At 37.9% G+C, this 16603-nt stretch overlaps 1 protein-coding gene across 1 annotated transcript in view; it reads right to left on the reverse strand.

The window, feature by feature from the left end:
- Nucleotides 1-15994, reverse strand: part of LOC113679501 (uncharacterized) — a 28424-nt gene extending 12430 nt beyond the window's left edge. The window contains exons 1-31 of the mRNA XM_089182938.1: nucleotides 14562-15994; nucleotides 14070-14186; nucleotides 13527-13640; nucleotides 13161-13271; nucleotides 12485-12601; nucleotides 12220-12351; nucleotides 11766-11876; nucleotides 10848-10961; nucleotides 10251-10361; nucleotides 9811-9924; nucleotides 9388-9498; nucleotides 8796-8909; nucleotides 8095-8205; nucleotides 7752-7865; nucleotides 7157-7267; nucleotides 6881-6997; nucleotides 6344-6457; nucleotides 5818-5928; nucleotides 5203-5322; nucleotides 4764-4880; nucleotides 4515-4628; nucleotides 4238-4333; nucleotides 3790-3909; nucleotides 3138-3296; nucleotides 2771-2926; nucleotides 2499-2639; nucleotides 2346-2384; nucleotides 1914-1967; nucleotides 1536-1586; nucleotides 729-968; nucleotides 58-627 (exon numbers count right to left, since the gene is read on the reverse strand). Coding sequence (XP_089039064.1) covers nucleotides 58-627; nucleotides 729-968; nucleotides 1536-1586; nucleotides 1914-1967; nucleotides 2346-2384; nucleotides 2499-2639; nucleotides 2771-2926; nucleotides 3138-3296; nucleotides 3790-3909; nucleotides 4238-4333; nucleotides 4515-4628; nucleotides 4764-4880; nucleotides 5203-5322; nucleotides 5818-5928; nucleotides 6344-6457; nucleotides 6881-6997; nucleotides 7157-7267; nucleotides 7752-7865; nucleotides 8095-8205; nucleotides 8796-8909; nucleotides 9388-9498; nucleotides 9811-9924; nucleotides 10251-10361; nucleotides 10848-10961; nucleotides 11766-11876; nucleotides 12220-12351; nucleotides 12485-12601; nucleotides 13161-13271; nucleotides 13527-13640; nucleotides 14070-14186; nucleotides 14562-15048 — 4408 coding nt within the window. The 5' untranslated portion in view covers nucleotides 15049-15994. The remainder of the gene's footprint in view (nucleotides 1-57; nucleotides 628-728; nucleotides 969-1535; nucleotides 1587-1913; nucleotides 1968-2345; nucleotides 2385-2498; nucleotides 2640-2770; nucleotides 2927-3137; nucleotides 3297-3789; nucleotides 3910-4237; nucleotides 4334-4514; nucleotides 4629-4763; nucleotides 4881-5202; nucleotides 5323-5817; nucleotides 5929-6343; nucleotides 6458-6880; nucleotides 6998-7156; nucleotides 7268-7751; nucleotides 7866-8094; nucleotides 8206-8795; nucleotides 8910-9387; nucleotides 9499-9810; nucleotides 9925-10250; nucleotides 10362-10847; nucleotides 10962-11765; nucleotides 11877-12219; nucleotides 12352-12484; nucleotides 12602-13160; nucleotides 13272-13526; nucleotides 13641-14069; nucleotides 14187-14561) is intronic.
- Nucleotides 15995-16603: the final 609 nt, after the last annotated feature.

Raw genomic sequence — 16603 nt, forward strand, 5'->3', positions numbered from 1 at the left:
CAAATAACAGCAAAAAAAGGCGTGTAATGAGTTCATCATTAAGCTAGACTGTTTTACCTTGATCGTGACTGCTTCGTTTTTTCGTGTTTACGCGTCTGTAACTCCGTTGGAAAGGATTCGCGTAGTTTGGATATGAGTACCAATTTGTTCTGGTATGAGGATAATGTCTATAACTCTGTTGATTATTTCTTCGGTTGGCGCTCCTACTCGTATAACCGTTATAACTTGAATAGAAAGGACCATGATTTCTTGACCTCTGATTCAAAGTTTGTCTTCTTGCCGCTAGGCCAAAAACAGGTGTCCCTCCTCGTAGAGCCAAAGTGACAGGTCCATTCCCCGGAGGTGGTGACAGCCCTGGAGGCATTATAATCCCAGGTGCCTGAGCTACTTTAGGTGATGAAGATGGTACGGCAAGCAGAGATGACATTGCTAGAGGTGACGAAATGAGACCTGCTGATGGCGGTTGAGCAGGTGCTGCTTTGGAAGGCACATATGGAAGGGGATTAGTAGAAGGTGCTGGTGCCAGGCTCGGAGAAGCCACATATGGCAGTAAAGATGATGATGCAGGCACTACGTAACCAATCTGACCTGGTGTAACTGGTGCTAATGCCATCGCAAGACCTCTGCCTGCAAGAGAAAAGAGGCATTGATTGATACTTGGGAAAAGGTTCCGACGAGAGGGTTTTATCTTTTTATTTGAAGATTGTTACAAGTAAGTAATGTCATACTCAAGGAACTGGGAGGGGCATAGCCTTGGACCGTCGCAGTCAAAGTTTTGGCGGGAGGTGTTTGGCCAGATTTTGGAATCACAACAACACCAACTTGGCCTTGATTGGGTCTTTCAATTTCGGCTGTCAGACCAACATTCGGCTTGGTTACACTTGTAACTGGTTTGGCTAGTAGGGTTGTACCCAATTGTCCCAATACTGCGCTTGTTTCCTTTGGCTCTTGTGGCACCAAGGCTACAGCTGCAGTAAACGAAATAAAAGAATTTGGCCACAAAATCAAACTTTTAACCAAAGTAAAGCAATATTTTATGGCATGCTTATTTTCCTTGCTAACGCGGGGATTATAGATCTCAAGAAAATGTTTCTTACTTCTATTTCATGAATAGATCGCTCCAATTCAATGGATTCTGACCAAGAAATGGACCCCAAAATGCGCTGTTTTCGACAGGAAGGTTTATTCTTAATAGACGGATTCGAATAAGGAGTCTACATGATTATCGCCACCCAATTTTCGTGTGAGTAGTTGGACAATGTTCCTAGAGTCATCACATGATCACAGCCGTGTGGTAACAGGGAAGCTTACCTCATTTATAAAAGAAAATTCCACAAAGCAAAAGTGTACTCGGAATACTAGCAGATCACACGAGCAGCGAAACACCTATTGATGTACAATTTCTTATGTCCTAAGACCGATTTTCTTAAGTGTTACATGCTAGCAGGCATAGAATCTAATATCGAAAAACGTTCATTACTATCGACCTCGTCAAGAGTTGTGGGCCACAGGCCTGCTGACCAAGGAGTATTTACCTGATGGTGCACCAGGTGTCCCTAAGGGTGCATGAACATCTATCACCTGAGCTGCAAATTCAGAAAAAAACATAAAATACCGTGATTAAAAACTCTAGTCATGTGGGAAATAAGGTGGATGTGTAATACGGCGAGAAATAATTTTTACCATTTCGGTAATGATGAAAACATTTACCAATCCCCCTGGTAGTAATTTGAGGCGAAATGCGGAAGTTCTGTAACCATTTGTTGCGTATATCAAAACGAGACCTATACCTTTAGGACGGCAATGGATCAGTGATACTGTTTCTTTACAGTATAAGAAAACATTTTATTTTAGCGGTCTTTATTGCATATTTATTAATTCTGTCAGATAGGACGTATAGAATTATAACTGACCTGCTGGTTTGTATCCCTGTGCGCCTATTGGTTTGGCTGTGGCCTGAAGGGCAGCTTTAGAAAAAGTGATAACAATTCTGAGTAAATTATTGATTTATTTTAATATTTGCTAATGCAGTGCGAACAAGCAAAATAAAAAAATTGTCATTTGGTCCTGGTCATTTACGGGTTTTTAACAGAAAAATTGCAATAGAGGGATGATGATGAAGTGTAATAGGCTGTTTAGATATTTGTGTTTCTCCAGACGTCCTGAAGAGCAATTGTTGGGACTTATACTGGCATATCTATGCGCATGAAAAGATGTATCTATCGCTTCCCAGGCTAGCATTCCCCGACGAAGAAAAGTTTTTTTCTGACTTGCCTTTTTTCCAAAGGTAACTCGCTTATAGATATAAAAGCCTTGTCCAAATAGATTTAAAGGTAGAAACTTACCTGTGACTGTAGCAGTCTTTAATTCAGATGCTGAGCTGGCTATTGAAACGATAAGAAATTTCCAGTAAATTGATAGGAATTGATACAACCAGAGTACTTATCTATCTATGCACTATCTCTGTAGTGGATAGAAACTCGTCATTTATCGTTTACCTTCACAATTCATTCCTATGAAGCCTTCGGCGCAAAGACATTTATAACCGTTAGCGTTAAACGCCACGTCAGCTGTGTTTGAAGAGTCTAAGCAGGTCCCACCATGGAGGCATGGGCTTGAGTGACATGCTGACTTAGGTGCTGTTCAAGAAAGAAACGCAGGAGTAATTTGAACTATAACATGCTCCTTTTTTGTTTTCAAGAAGAGAGATTGAGATATCATTTTCACAAAGTTACATGAACAACTTTTATTTACAAATTCATTTTCTTACTTTCGCAGACAATACCACTGTATCCAATTGGACAGAAGCAACGAAAGTCCAAAGCATTTAGTAGTTTCAGATCTATTCCAGCACTGTTTGTATCGTCAAAGCAAGTCCCATTGTTGAGACATGGGTGGGTGGAGCAAGGATTATTCATGACAAGTTCTGTTGAAGGGAAAAAAGAAGCAGCTATGATAATAAAATTGACATCTGTAAGCTTGATCAAATTATACACTGATAATGAAGACACAGCGGATTATCCTATGGAAATTTACTGTGTTCAAGTTGATCCGTCACTGCTGAAATCTGGACCAATTACCACCAAACTAGTCAGCGTTATCTACAAGTTTCGACTAAATACGACCCATTTACTTACTCTGACAGTTTTCTCCTACGTAACCCTTGGGGCAAACACATTTGAATTGTGAATGATTTGTGAATATCACGCCCTCCAGAAGTGAACCATCATTGTTTGTGGCATCTACACATGTTCCTCCATTAGCGCACGGGTTTGATGCACATGCACTTTTGGATTCTGTAAAAATTAAATAAAAAATCACCTAATTTTGTTTCATTACCTTAGCCAGGAAATTGCCAGGTTCGCGCTTATTTACTCCTTTGTATAATAGACACTTTATAAAACAGTACATAATAAATGTCATGTCGAAAAATATTACTGTGAATGTGATCGGACCATCACGCAATCGTCTAATATCTTCACCAATCATGATATAATAATCACGGTAATAAGTCAAAGTTCCTATTTGCTAGCCTCTCTGAGCAAATTTTTATCTTAAAAGTATGATCAAGAGTTTTGGATGGGCATGGGATGGGACGTTGACGAGAACTTTATTAGGGGAAGTAATTAGGCTTCCAAAAAATGATTTTTCTCCGAACCATCTGCAAGTAGTCGAAGGGATAGTTTTCTGGTCTGAGTTTCTGCTTCAGGATTGGTAGGTCAAAGAGCATTTTAAAAGCTCATTGCAGATCGCAACCCTGGATGCCAACCATCATGCATGTTATCTCACCTTCACACTTAGTGCCGACGAATCCTTCGCGACACGTACATTCGAACAGTTTTTCACCATGTCCTGGACGACATGTTCCGCCATTTTCACAAGGGTTGGGTTGGCACGGATTTCCAACAGCTTAAACAGAAACGAATTTATCATTTAAGATTTAAAAGCAGGGAGCATTACATATTCAAATTGGCATTTCATTTGGACAACCATTAATCTTCCTGCTAATTTTGTTAAAAACCAGATACAGGACTTACTGTATTACAAATGATCGATGATTTCTATGCCTGCTGCGTAAAGTATTTCACAAATCAGAGATCTCATTCAGCATACCTGTATTACCTTAAAATTATTAGGTACGAAGAAACAACGTGGCATCAGTGACGTTTCGATTGGAAACTAAACAATTCACAGAAATGCGGAGGAAATACTCAATCATTTTGATGTTTCAACTTACGAGTGCACGTGAAACCGTTGCCAACGTAACCATGTCTACATTCACACGTTCCATCCACGCAGTTCGCATTTACGTCACAACGCGCACACTTGTCATCTATGTGAAAGAGATACTGAATTATAAATTAACGGTATGAGTTCTTCACCAAGGTACATAGACTATTGCAATAAGACTTGAAAAAGAGGTGACGTACATGTTTTAGGTGTGCTAATATGTCAGTGGTGGGCTAATTTTAGCTAGAGACTACCGGCGAAGGAATCAGGAATATATTACTCACTTCCACAATGTTTTCCTGAATATCTTTTAGGACAGTGGCAAATAAAGGTGTCGAGGGCATTGAAACATGTTCCTCCATTAAGGCAAGGGTTGGTGGGATAGCAAAGATCGCCACCTGATTGAGAAGCAAAAGATAGAAATAAAAATAAGGACGGTTAACAATTAAGACTTGAGTTTACAACTTTAAACATTAACTGACTTCAAGAGCTGATTCACTGTCTCAACAGCATTGTTTCCGTGACATACGTACGTTCGCAGGCATATCCTCGCCAGCCGGCTTGACAGAGGCAGTGATATCCTCGCCTGTTATGAGCCTGTAAGCATGTACCATTGTGTTGACAGGGATTCGGAATGCACGGATCTTTTCCTAATAAGGATAAAACAGAAAAGCATAGGTTAGTAAACCTGGAGAGTAGAAAAACTGCAGCGATCATAACGTGGTAGTCAGTAGCTCAGAATTCCATCAATTCCTATAGTTTACCTGAGCGACGCTTTGTAACTTCTAAAGAACAATGGAAAATAATAAAAAAGGTGCATTTAGCAAAAGGGAACCAACCATCTATCTATTCTGAGCATCTGCATTATCTACCGGCACTCATGCGTACTCATTCAGTATCGACGCTAATTATAAGGGCATACTCGATTAATTGCTCGTATCTCAACTGATTGTAGTCTCATGCAAATCTTACTTTCGCAATGCGATCCAACAAATCCCTCCTTGCAAACACAAATATAGCCCTCCTTGCTCTGTACTTCAGCACACAACCCATCATTTTTGCAGGGGTTTGGGAAACAGTGACTGCTCAAAGCTGCGGAATTTCAGGGTCATAAAATAAATTTAATTTACTGAAGAGGAACCAGTTTACTTAAAACCGCAAATTAAAAAAGCTTGTTACAGCGTATGAAAATAACTTTTAGCGCTCTCCTTACTTTTATAGCTACTGCAAGACATAATTTGGTGTTTCAGTTGATAATATTGACATTTTGGAGAAAATGAGTGGTGGTGGATGAAAGGTAGCAAGTTCTGCAAGAGGGAATAGTACTGCTGCTCTCCTTGTGGATCAGGATTCTTCATTGTCTTATACAGGCTGTTGACAGTCGTATGAGAGCGTTTCATAACTAGATATCTACAAAATTATTCGACTTAGTTTCCGAATCCACTTTTCTAAGGCATTTACCATTTGATAAACAAAAAAAGAGGAAAAGAAAACCACAAATTAAGCAATGCTTGGACGAAGTTATAAAATATTAATCAAGTAAACAGAGCGTTACCAAGATATTTACTGAAAACGTAAAGTGGCTACCTTCACAAGTTTTTCCGAAAAACCCTTGTTTGCAGTCACATTCAAAGCCATCAGTCTTTGGAGAACATGTTCCTCCGTTTTTGCAGGGCGACGAAAAACAGAAGTTCGCCTCTATAATTCAAAGAAAAAAAAATTGGAGAAACGAATGGGTAATGAATGAAAGGCATAAAACAACTAGTTTGAAAGTCCTTTTAAAAAAAAATTACTAAAAAAACCTTTGGCTGTTTTGGGTGGGTAATTCTATTATCAATCATTTGTTAACTAACACTGGTCATTCATTTCAGATTGGAACAATCTGTTGAAAAATGTTAAAAAAAAAATTGAAAAAAGAACAGTTTCAAACGTTTTTAGCCAGAATGCTCATTCTAAAGCTTCTGGGTTTATACCAGTAAGGAACACGATCAGAAGAGCCTTCCATTATCATTCTAAGAAATATTAACATTTATTTTCAATTTCTTCTATTATTCTAAAACTACGTTTCAAGAGAGCTTAAAGCTAGTTAGCCTCTTACTATCTAAACACTCACGTTCACAATGCGAACCCAAATAACCCGGAGGACATTGACACGCTAAGTTGGTTCCATCAGTTTTGCACGTGCCTCCGTTCTGACAAGGGTTGTGGTGAAAGCATAAATTTGTTTCTGTTAAGAAGACAACTGATGTTTTAAACTGTAGATCATCGGTTGAGCATATCCGACTAAGCAGAAAATGTCCAATAAAGTTCTCGTTATATAAATATTTCCTTCTATATCTGGAGATCAAGTCTACGGTACCAACTGGACATTTTGAGAAATCGCGATGAACAAAATCAAGATCTGTCTTTCTTGGTTTTTGGTCTCACTTCGACTTTTCCAAGAGAATGGATTTAAAGAGTCTCCGTTTCCGTGGCACTTCCATGCACCGTACTATTCAACATCGGGGTAAACTATTTCTCTTGTTATTGCGCGATGGCGGACTTTTTTTTGGCATTGAAAGGAAAAATTGAGTAAAACTTCTTCAATCAAATGCTATTCGTGAATATGTGTGAACAAATTAGGTTTAGTTATAATAAGAAGTAATCTTACTTTCACAGTCGGGTCCCAGGTATGCAATGGAGCAGTAACACACGTAGCCGCGACCTATGTCAACGTCACGACAAGTGGCGTCATTAAGGCAAGGGTTTGGAAAACACTTGGACTGAACTGTAAAAGAAATAAAACAAATTAGATCCTTTCATTAGATGAGAGCTACGTTCTGAGAGATATTTCAGACAAACTGAACATTTTGAATCTCTAAGAAGGTGTCTGAAAACAAATAAATTTAAAACCTCCTAGAAATATAAAGTGATACAGTCTACTTACTTTCGCATCGCTTTCCAGAGAAGGCTCCTGGACAGTGACATTCAAATGCAATGCCTTTATTCACACAGGTCCCATTGTTAAGACATGGACTGGGTAGACATGGATTTGAAACTAAAAAAATAAATAAACGAAACTGCATGAAGTCTATAGATGGACATTTCATGGATTTTATCATCCTTTTATCTCATTTTGAAAATAGATGATGGAACGTAGGCTCGCTGGAATAAAGAAGGATGTTATTGGTCTTGTCAAGAAGGTAGGTCAAAGGAAAAAGTTGAACCCGATTAGGAAACGAACCCTATTCCTTCGAATTCTATGCTCCATTCTCTTCCACTGATATTAACTTGATATGGAGGTTGGAGACATTATCTTAATTCATGGTTAGCGCGCTTAATTAAGGATTAATCATGTGGGCTGAGCCCTGGCTCGTCAGTGGATTTTTCTTTTCTTATCTTTGAGCCAATCAAATTTTCAATACTTTTGCGCTTTTGCCTTTATTCTTTTAGACTATGGTGTGATGTAACATAAAGCAACACATTGTTTGTTCGTCTGAGGTTCTCTAGTCTTTAATTTTATCTTTTTTACCGATTCTCACCTGTGCAAAGTGGACCAACAAAAGCGTTAGTGCAGATACATTGGTGCTGGCCGTGGCTCAGTCTGATGCAAGCTCCTTCATTTTCGCAAGGATTTGGCAGACAAGGGTCAATCTCTGTTAAAAGAAGAAACCGTGGACTATGAAACCTTAATTTTTGATGATCCCCTAAACTTCAACCAAGTCATATCAAAATTTGTCCATCAGAAGGCCTGGACCTCAATCATGATAATGATTATTGTTGGTGATGAAATGAAACGGAAGAAAACAAAACACCACAAAACAAGAAGGACGACACTTTATCAGCCGTTTATGCATATGATGAGCGTCATCCATGGTTTGCTACCTTCGCAGAATTCTCCAACTCTTCCAGCGGGGCAGTTACATGTAAAACTATCTGTTGTTGTTTGACAAGTTCCTCCATATTTACAGGGGTTTGGGTAACAAGGGTTTACTCCTGTAACGATGAAAAAGAAAGCCGCGGCCGAGCTTTAAAGAAGATATAATCATATAAAAGTTGCACATACACAAATATTTCATATCATTTAAACGATAAGAAAAGAAAGCAGTGTATGTTTCACATTTTTCTCGATATCGTTTCATTTCATAGAGTATTCAGCTTCTTTCAGTAGCTGATCGGGAAAAAAATCCTAGAGTAGAAGAAGAAACAGTTGTTGAAAATAGGAATTTTGAAATGGGCTAAGGGAATGCAGAGATACATTTTGATCTGGATTGTCGAGTGACGCCCTCCTCCCCCGCCGAGGAACCGAGTCCCAAACCTTCGGATTTCTCACTCCAATAGTCTACCAAAGAGTTACAGGGAAGGCTAAGCTATTGCAAAATTCTTGCGAGGATCAGCATGTCGAAAGCTACATGGGAGTGAATAGGAGAAGAAAGATCCTAAATTTTCTTGGTTTTTTTTCTTCTGTTCATAAACAGAATTTTCCAATACCTCGTTCCCCCCTCGAGACAAGGCGAATAATATCTCTCTATCATTCCACACGGTGTGCAGCAGCTGTAAGCAATTCATCAAATAGGTGGACTTACTCTCACACTTTACTCCAGTGTATCCTTTTCCACATTCACACTCATAATCAACTTCACTGTGGCTGAGACAGTGGCCCCCATGGTGACATGGATTCGGGCTGCAAGGATCTTTTGCTGCACGAAATGAAATTAAACTATTATCATGGGGATGTTGTGACGACGTTGGTTACACGTTGCTAGCGCATAGCGTGTCATGAATAATGGATAAGGAGGTCTTCGCGAAATAGTGGAATTCCTTTGTTTTTTTATTAAAGGGTGATCTTAATCCGCCAAATGGGGTCTCCAGGAACCCATTTCAACTTGCGTGAGCCTTAGATAAGTCAAAATGCGTTCGTGATTCAGACAAATTTGACACTAAACAGACGTATAGTTCTTTTTTAGTCTTTAAAACTGCAGATGGTGTGATTCCTTATATCATGGCTCTCCCAAAGGCACTCTTACTTTATCATTTTTGTTGCATTGCAAAATCGCATGAACAGAGTTTACCGATATTTACGGTCGTGATAATCGAGATATCATTTTCCTCCCTATGTTGTTGGGCACAAGATGACGTTAGGAAATGAGCCCTGAATAGGACAGAAAATGAGTTTACCTGCGCAATTATTTCCCTTAAAGCCAAGGGCACAGTGGCATTGGAAGGAGAATCCATGTGCTTCACAATGACCTTCGTTCTTGCATGGATTTGGAACACAAAGATCCTTATCTAAAAAAAAATAATTTGTCACACTTTCTCGATGAATAATAGTTTTTGCATTTTTAACGACCATTATTGGTTTTTGATTTACTCATATAACCTAATGCAACAGGCTTCATTCGCTTTCCCTTTCATAAAATAAATTATAAAAAAAGAATCCGATGCATGTCTAAAACAAGAGAGAGAGAGAGAGAGAGAGAGAGAGGCACCAGCCTGTAAAATGGTCGAATTTTCGGTCACAATTTAATTCAAATGACGCCTGACTACAAGTGCTAGCTTTACACTACACTTTTTCCTCCTACTTTTGTGGTCTGGACATACCATGACAGTGTTCTCCTTTCCAACCTGCTACGCAGAGGCACTTGAAGGTATTGTTATCCATTTCTATACATGTTCCTTCGTGCAGACATGGATTGGAGGCACACATTTCCCGGACTGTTAAAAAGCGAAGAAAATATGTTTTTTTTTAATCCACAATTTTCTCTTCTACTTTGGAAAAAGTGATAATTTTATCGAATTATTGTATACAGCAAATTTTCAAAGATGTTCATCGCATTTTTGACCATGTCGTAAGCTGACAGTTACGAGAGATATGATTAGATTCTGCGGTGGGATCTTGTATCATATACATTTTGGTATACTTGTAATCCAAGCTTCAAATTTGACATGAGAATATTTCAGACCGAATTTATCTCAATAATGAATACATTATATAATTATGAAATCAAAAACGGTTACCTTCACTGAATGACTTGACTTACTTTGACATGTTTCTCCTCTGAAGCCAGGCTGACAAAAACACGTATATCCTTGCTGTTCAGCGGTGCAGGTTGCCCCATTCTTGCAGGGATTTGGAATGCAATACTCCTTTTCTTGTTGAAAAAAAAGAAAAAATGGAAAGGGTCTCGCTTTTTAAAATCAGGTACTTGTGCCTATCATAATTTTTAAGTATAGGTTATGCACCATACCACAAAAACGTTCAAAATATGCTAAAATCGAAGAGGTTTATGTACCCTGTCTACTTTCTATAAGTGAATACCGCGAATTTTGGATTTGTGACGCCTTACTAACGAATTTCCATGAAATCAATCAAACCTTTTTCTTGAGATGTAAACAAGTGTTTAAATGGCACCTAAACCCTTATATTTCCATGATGTGATCATTAATTCTCCCCTCTAGCTGCTAATAATTTCTTTGTAAATTGGTTATAAGAATTTGGCGTTAGATACAGACGATAACTTCTACCTAGTAAGTTTGAGTGTTCTCATTACCTATATGCTGGACAACATATGAATATCATGGAGGGAAGTTACATGTTAACCACTTCAGGGAGATATAGGATTAATGAGACATCATACCTTCGCAGTTGACTCCGCGATATCCGATTTTACACCTGCATTTATAATCATCTTCCAGTTCTATACATAAACCGTCATTCTCGCATGGGTTTTTAGGTCGGCAATGGTTTTCCACTGAAAATGTTTCATTCATGAGTTTAGTGTAAATGTACGGATTTTATGTTTGTCTTTATGTTGTATTTGTGGTGGATTTCTCAAAAATAACTATAGCCACTACAATTTCCTCGAATGTGATTGGTAGATGAAGGTACAGTTGGTTGCAGTCGTAGATCTAGAATTTGATGCCTACATCAGCCAATCGCATAGATTGTACTCAAATTAATTCAGAAATCAAAGGGTTGATCACTATAGCTATAGCAATGGTATTTCTTATCAATGTTGGGATTTTCCAAAATATGGAAAGATTTTAATGCTTAAGTTTTTGAAGATTGGAATTGCAAGCTCTCAAATCGATGAAAAAAATGGCTATCTTTAATTGGTAATTTTGCGGTCAAGAATCATACTGGTAATCGAAAAATCGAACTTCCGCTTCACGGGCATTCGGGTTGGTTAATCACATGTATGACAAAAGATTGACCTAGACTCTACACGGTCCAATTATCATTAAATGAATAGAAAGTACAGAAAGATTGTCTTTGTCGTTGTTGATGTATTTGGTTTTACGAAAGGAAAACTATTATCATTAAAAATAAATAAATAAATGGATAAATCGATTTTAAAAATAAATAAAAGAGTAAAATCAGATAAGGCCCAAAATTTAGGAAAGTTTTTGCGTTTTCTTGCTCCATGAGGAAAGAGAGCATTCTCGTTTTACGAACGAAAGAGACGTTATCGAATATTTCGGAAAGATGCTGGTAAGAGTTGCGATTTGGATTTTCAGAGCAAACTATATTTTGAAAAGGTACTACTACTACTCACCATCGCAGTTTTTTCCTCGAAATCTACTTTTACAAAGGCAGATGTAACTCGTTGCGGTCTCTTTGCATGTTCCACCATTCAGGCATGGTTCAGTATTGCAATATTCAACCGCTGCCAACATAAAAAGAGACAGCTGACATAGAAATTAAACTTTTGTAGATAATCACAGCTACTTGGCATCAGTTCACAAATTCTCTTGGACGTATGTACGTTTGAAAAGGGCTTGAAATAAGGGATGTTAATCAAACTTAGCTTCTCAAATATCTCGCTTTAAAATATTTTTATTTTTTCTTGGGGCACAAATACATCCGCTTTCAAATTAGTATGAGATGACCACTTGAACTGTTATTGTTTTACATCTTTTTGATCCTTGATTAGGAAGGGTTTAATTCCTACTTGGATCAGTGATCAAAATAAAACTTAGAAATATGATGAGACCTGATAATCTTTGTACCTTCACATGACTTTCCTTTGTAACCTTGCATACAGAGACATTTAAAGCCATCATGAGTAGAAAAACAGGTGCCTCCATTTTGGCAGGGATTTGGTAAACAATTATCCAGAGAATGCTTTATACCATTAACAGCTGAAAACGATAACAAAATATGATATTATTGATTTATAAGTGATGTGAAGGATATAGAAATCGAGATATTAAGAATATGAATGCTCAAGAGAAGAAATGCATCGAAGAAGATCACCGGATGTAAGAAACCTACCGCTACAGCTGCAGTCGATACAGTTCCACTGTGATGGACAGACGCACTCGAACCCAGTGTCTGTTTCAGTACAAGTTCCGCCATTTCTGCAGGGTGTCTTGTAGCAGTAGCTTATTTCTGGGAAAAAAAATAAAAATTACTGCAATTAAAGCCATAGTGGTGCATTTGAAATAGTTCTTAATGCGACAAATGGTTTTTGTTGCTTCTAAGTTAATGAGTCGGAGAAACTTGTCGCTTGAAATATCCCATGCATTGAATTTCTTATGTTCAGGTTAATTATGAGGAAAGATTCTTATCAAGATAGCGCCAGCTAAGTTGCTCTGGGGAAAAGCTGCATTGCTGGTTGATAATGGCGTTTTTTTTGTTTTTTTCGGATGCCTTGCCTTCGACTCGCTGGCTGTGATTTCTACACAGCGAAAAGTTCTGCCTCCAGCCGGTTTGAAATCTTTAATCTATGACACGCTAACATTAATGCGCATATTTTCTATACTGTCTTCTACCCATTTCTTCTAGAACGGGCAAGAAAAATTTGTTTAATAATCTAAAATTTTTAAATTACTGACAATTTCCGATATTTTCGTGTCCTTAATGTTTAATTCAGTGATACTGCAAGGAGGGTTAAGATGTTAACCACTCCTAGGGGCTTAAAGGTTAACTAAAAAGTAAGGCTGGTTACCTTGACATTTTTTCCCACGATACCCAGGAGCACAGCTACACTGGAAGCCCGTGTCCAGCTCGGTACACGAGCCTCCATTCTGACACGGATTATTTCCACACTTGGCTTCCTCTAAAAACCAACAACCAAAAGTGTTCCGTTAGTGAAGTCTCCAAATTGATATGCTCTTATACGTTTTTCAAATCTTTCCGTAAGACTTTATCCAGGCCTCTTTGAGCAATTTACAATTCTTGAAAAGAAATTTTGCTGGTGTCCCCAAATTTGAAACTTTTGAAATCTTGTTAACAGCTTATTTGTAAAATGTTTTCAAACACTAATGATTACTTAAATTTGCAAAGCTGTCCACACATGTACGTTAATACTTACGACTGCACGTTTCTCCTTTGTAGCCAAATGAACATGTGCACTCGAAGCCTCCATTCAGCTGAGTGCAGGTTCCTCCGTTCATGCAAGGGTTCGGTTTACATTTTGTTCGCAGCACTGTACAATAAAATCAAATGGTGATCGCAGAAAGAGTAGATTATGAAATGGTAATAATGATGACAAAAATAGAGAAAGACGTCTGAGAGCGTTAAAAAAAATTAAAGTCCTTCACCACAAATAAATTGCTCACTTAACATTCCTAGATTGATTATAACTTTCGCTATTGAGATGTCGGATGGTGATGGAGTCAGGACAAGTTTCTTAAATTCTAGTGTCAACCTCCAGGATTTGAGCGAAGAATCAACAAATGTGTATCTTTCATTGAAGTCCATTACAAATTGCTTCTTTTCTACAGTGATGCATAATAAAAATTTTTAGGAAGCCTTTTGTCTTAGGCCAATCGACTTTGAGTTCGACTCACAAATGTTAATTAGTTCCACACTCTAATTTCGAGGTATATAATATACTGAGTATGAATATACGTACCATTACATAATCTACCACTGTACCCTCTATGGCATACACATCTAAATCTTCCATGTCTGAGTCTCTTACACCGTCCACCATTATAACATGGATTAGGACGACAGCCGTCGATATGTACTGATAAATATATACATAGAAGAAAAAAATAAAATGAAACCGATTATCTGGTATCGACTCCTATTTTCCTATAGGGAGAGTTTATCTAAAATTATTTCGGTCAAAGGATCGTCTTTCTCGTAAAAATTTATGGACGAAAACTAAAAAAGTAAAGCTGTTAAACGAGTGAAATTTGTTGATCTATGTTCTGTTAATTAAGCAAATCAATTAAATGAATAGCACAATTAATCAGCAATCACTTCCTCAAATGCAATTTAGTTCAATTAGGCGTGAGGTGTCATGGCACGACAAAAAATTTGCATTGAGTCGTATTTAAAAGTAACTATTTGTTTACCCTGGGATATTGACCTCAATATGCAAACGAATTTATCGCACCTGGAAATTCCTCAGGCATCAAAGTAACAGGTTCATTCAATGGATCCTCGAACTCTGCTTCTTGTTCATCAGGCGTGTCTTGCAAGTAGTAAATTGGTCGCGAAATGGGACGAACTCTTACAAGCTGTTGATGATATGTAGGTTCCACCTCCATGAAAGGAATGTTTTGACGCGTGTTAGCGTTTTCTATCGATTGTTGCACTGTTAAAGGACGCCTAACAACGAAAGCTCGATAAAGGCGCGGCCTTCTCGGCAAATATCGGTTCCTGTCCGTTACGAATGAATAAACTACTCTGCCTTTCGGAGAATGTTCGTTCATAAAACGTTTTTCCTTCTTCAACTCCGCTTTGTGATGTTGGTGACTTTTGCTTGTCGTTTTAGATGTTTTGTCTCCTTTGAACGCCGCTTGAGAGATCTTAGTCTGAATTGTTGTCACTAAACTTAGGAAGAGAAATGTGATGTGCCATGTGCCAAGCGTTACTTTCATGTTCAAATGTTAAGAAATCGTTTATCGAGGAACTAGGTTATCCTTATTGTGAGACCATTGTAAGAATTAAGAGGATGGAAAGTGTGATTCTCGACCGGTTACGTGGCATAGTGGGTTACCGATCTTGGTGCAGGTAGCATTCGGAGTACAATACCGGCACCAGTTTCATCGTCTGTTCTACACTACTTCCAAAATGAAAAACAAATTTAGCTCAAACATTCAAGTGGCGAGCAGTACAACTGAGTTTACTGTAAACAGTTAGCTTTTTCCTAGCAAAGAAAATTCACTAAAGGGCGTTTAACTCTGTCAACACCGCGCAATTTTTCGGAGCCTTTTAGTTTAAGATTATCGTGTAAATTAAGTAAGACTTCTTACCTAATAGAGTCAGTCCAAAATTTGAAAACGGGTTGCCTTGCATTCAGTTTTTCAAAGAAAAGGAAATGGAAGCGATTAAAGTGTTCCTCAAGGAAAACATACAAACACATACATATGTATACTAAAAATCACAAATTCAGAGTTATCATGAAACAATGTAAGTAAAGTTGTGAAGATGGGATCCCCATGCATTCTTTAAAGATTCCGTCAGTAAAACGAATTAATTGAGTCCATAGAGCGAACTGGCAAAGGTCACAAAACAAACACTTTTCCTTCAAATATTCAATTTTATGTGGCATTCAGGAACGCTTATGTCTTAAATCATCGAAAGAAAAAAGGGAAATATGAACGAATAAAGAAGAAAAAAGAAAAAAAGGGGCGGTTTTGGCCTGAGTTCTTGAATTTCTTGATTGACAACATTGTCGTCCGTTCGATTGGTCTTGGCGTAGTGACACGTATTCAGTGTTGTGTCTACTCCGCCTTTATACTGCCGACATCTTTACAAAAGTGGAGGACTTCATTGTTTTTTCAACCTATTTTCATTGTACTTGGGTGATAAACGAATTCCTTGAATATGATCTTCATCAGCCACCTGTTGCCCAAACTTAACCTCCTAAACTTGATGATATCTGGCACCGAGAACCATTTACCATCGCTTTGCGCTAAAAATGAAAAAATTAATAATAGAGTAAATAGTAGAGAAAACATCTTAGAAGCTTTCCTGAGGAAATACGTAACACTTAAAAGTAGCAAAAATACCCGATCGCCATTTTGGCCTCATATGATTTTCGTCAATTTTCTTTTTTATTGATGACAAAGTCAACGTCGAGGTGGAGGTACATTGGGTGACTCTCTTAAATAAATATTCATCAGTCATTGATTAGTCATCTCTGGTCAAAGATAAGGAAAACAGGATGTAGTTACTGTCTTAATTTCTGTCAAACAAAACATGAAGAATTAGGAGAAGCCTTTACGCCGCTCATAGAACACAACAAGAAGGAAAACCGGAGTGTATGTTTCATCACGTAAAAATTTTCTTGTCATGACGCTATCTTTCTATAATAAACAGAAGATGAAGATGACACCATAAAAATCTCTTTTATTTGTCATCAGGCAAGAGCTGAAGAACAATTCTCAGCAAAAATGGAGCGAGAAATCATCGCGTTATCTAATAGAATTT

Source organism: Pocillopora damicornis, chromosome 1, assembly GCF_964200805.1.
Source record: "Pocillopora damicornis chromosome 1, jaPocDami1.2, whole genome shotgun sequence".
NCBI lineage: Eukaryota > Metazoa > Cnidaria > Anthozoa > Scleractinia > Pocilloporidae > Pocillopora > Pocillopora damicornis.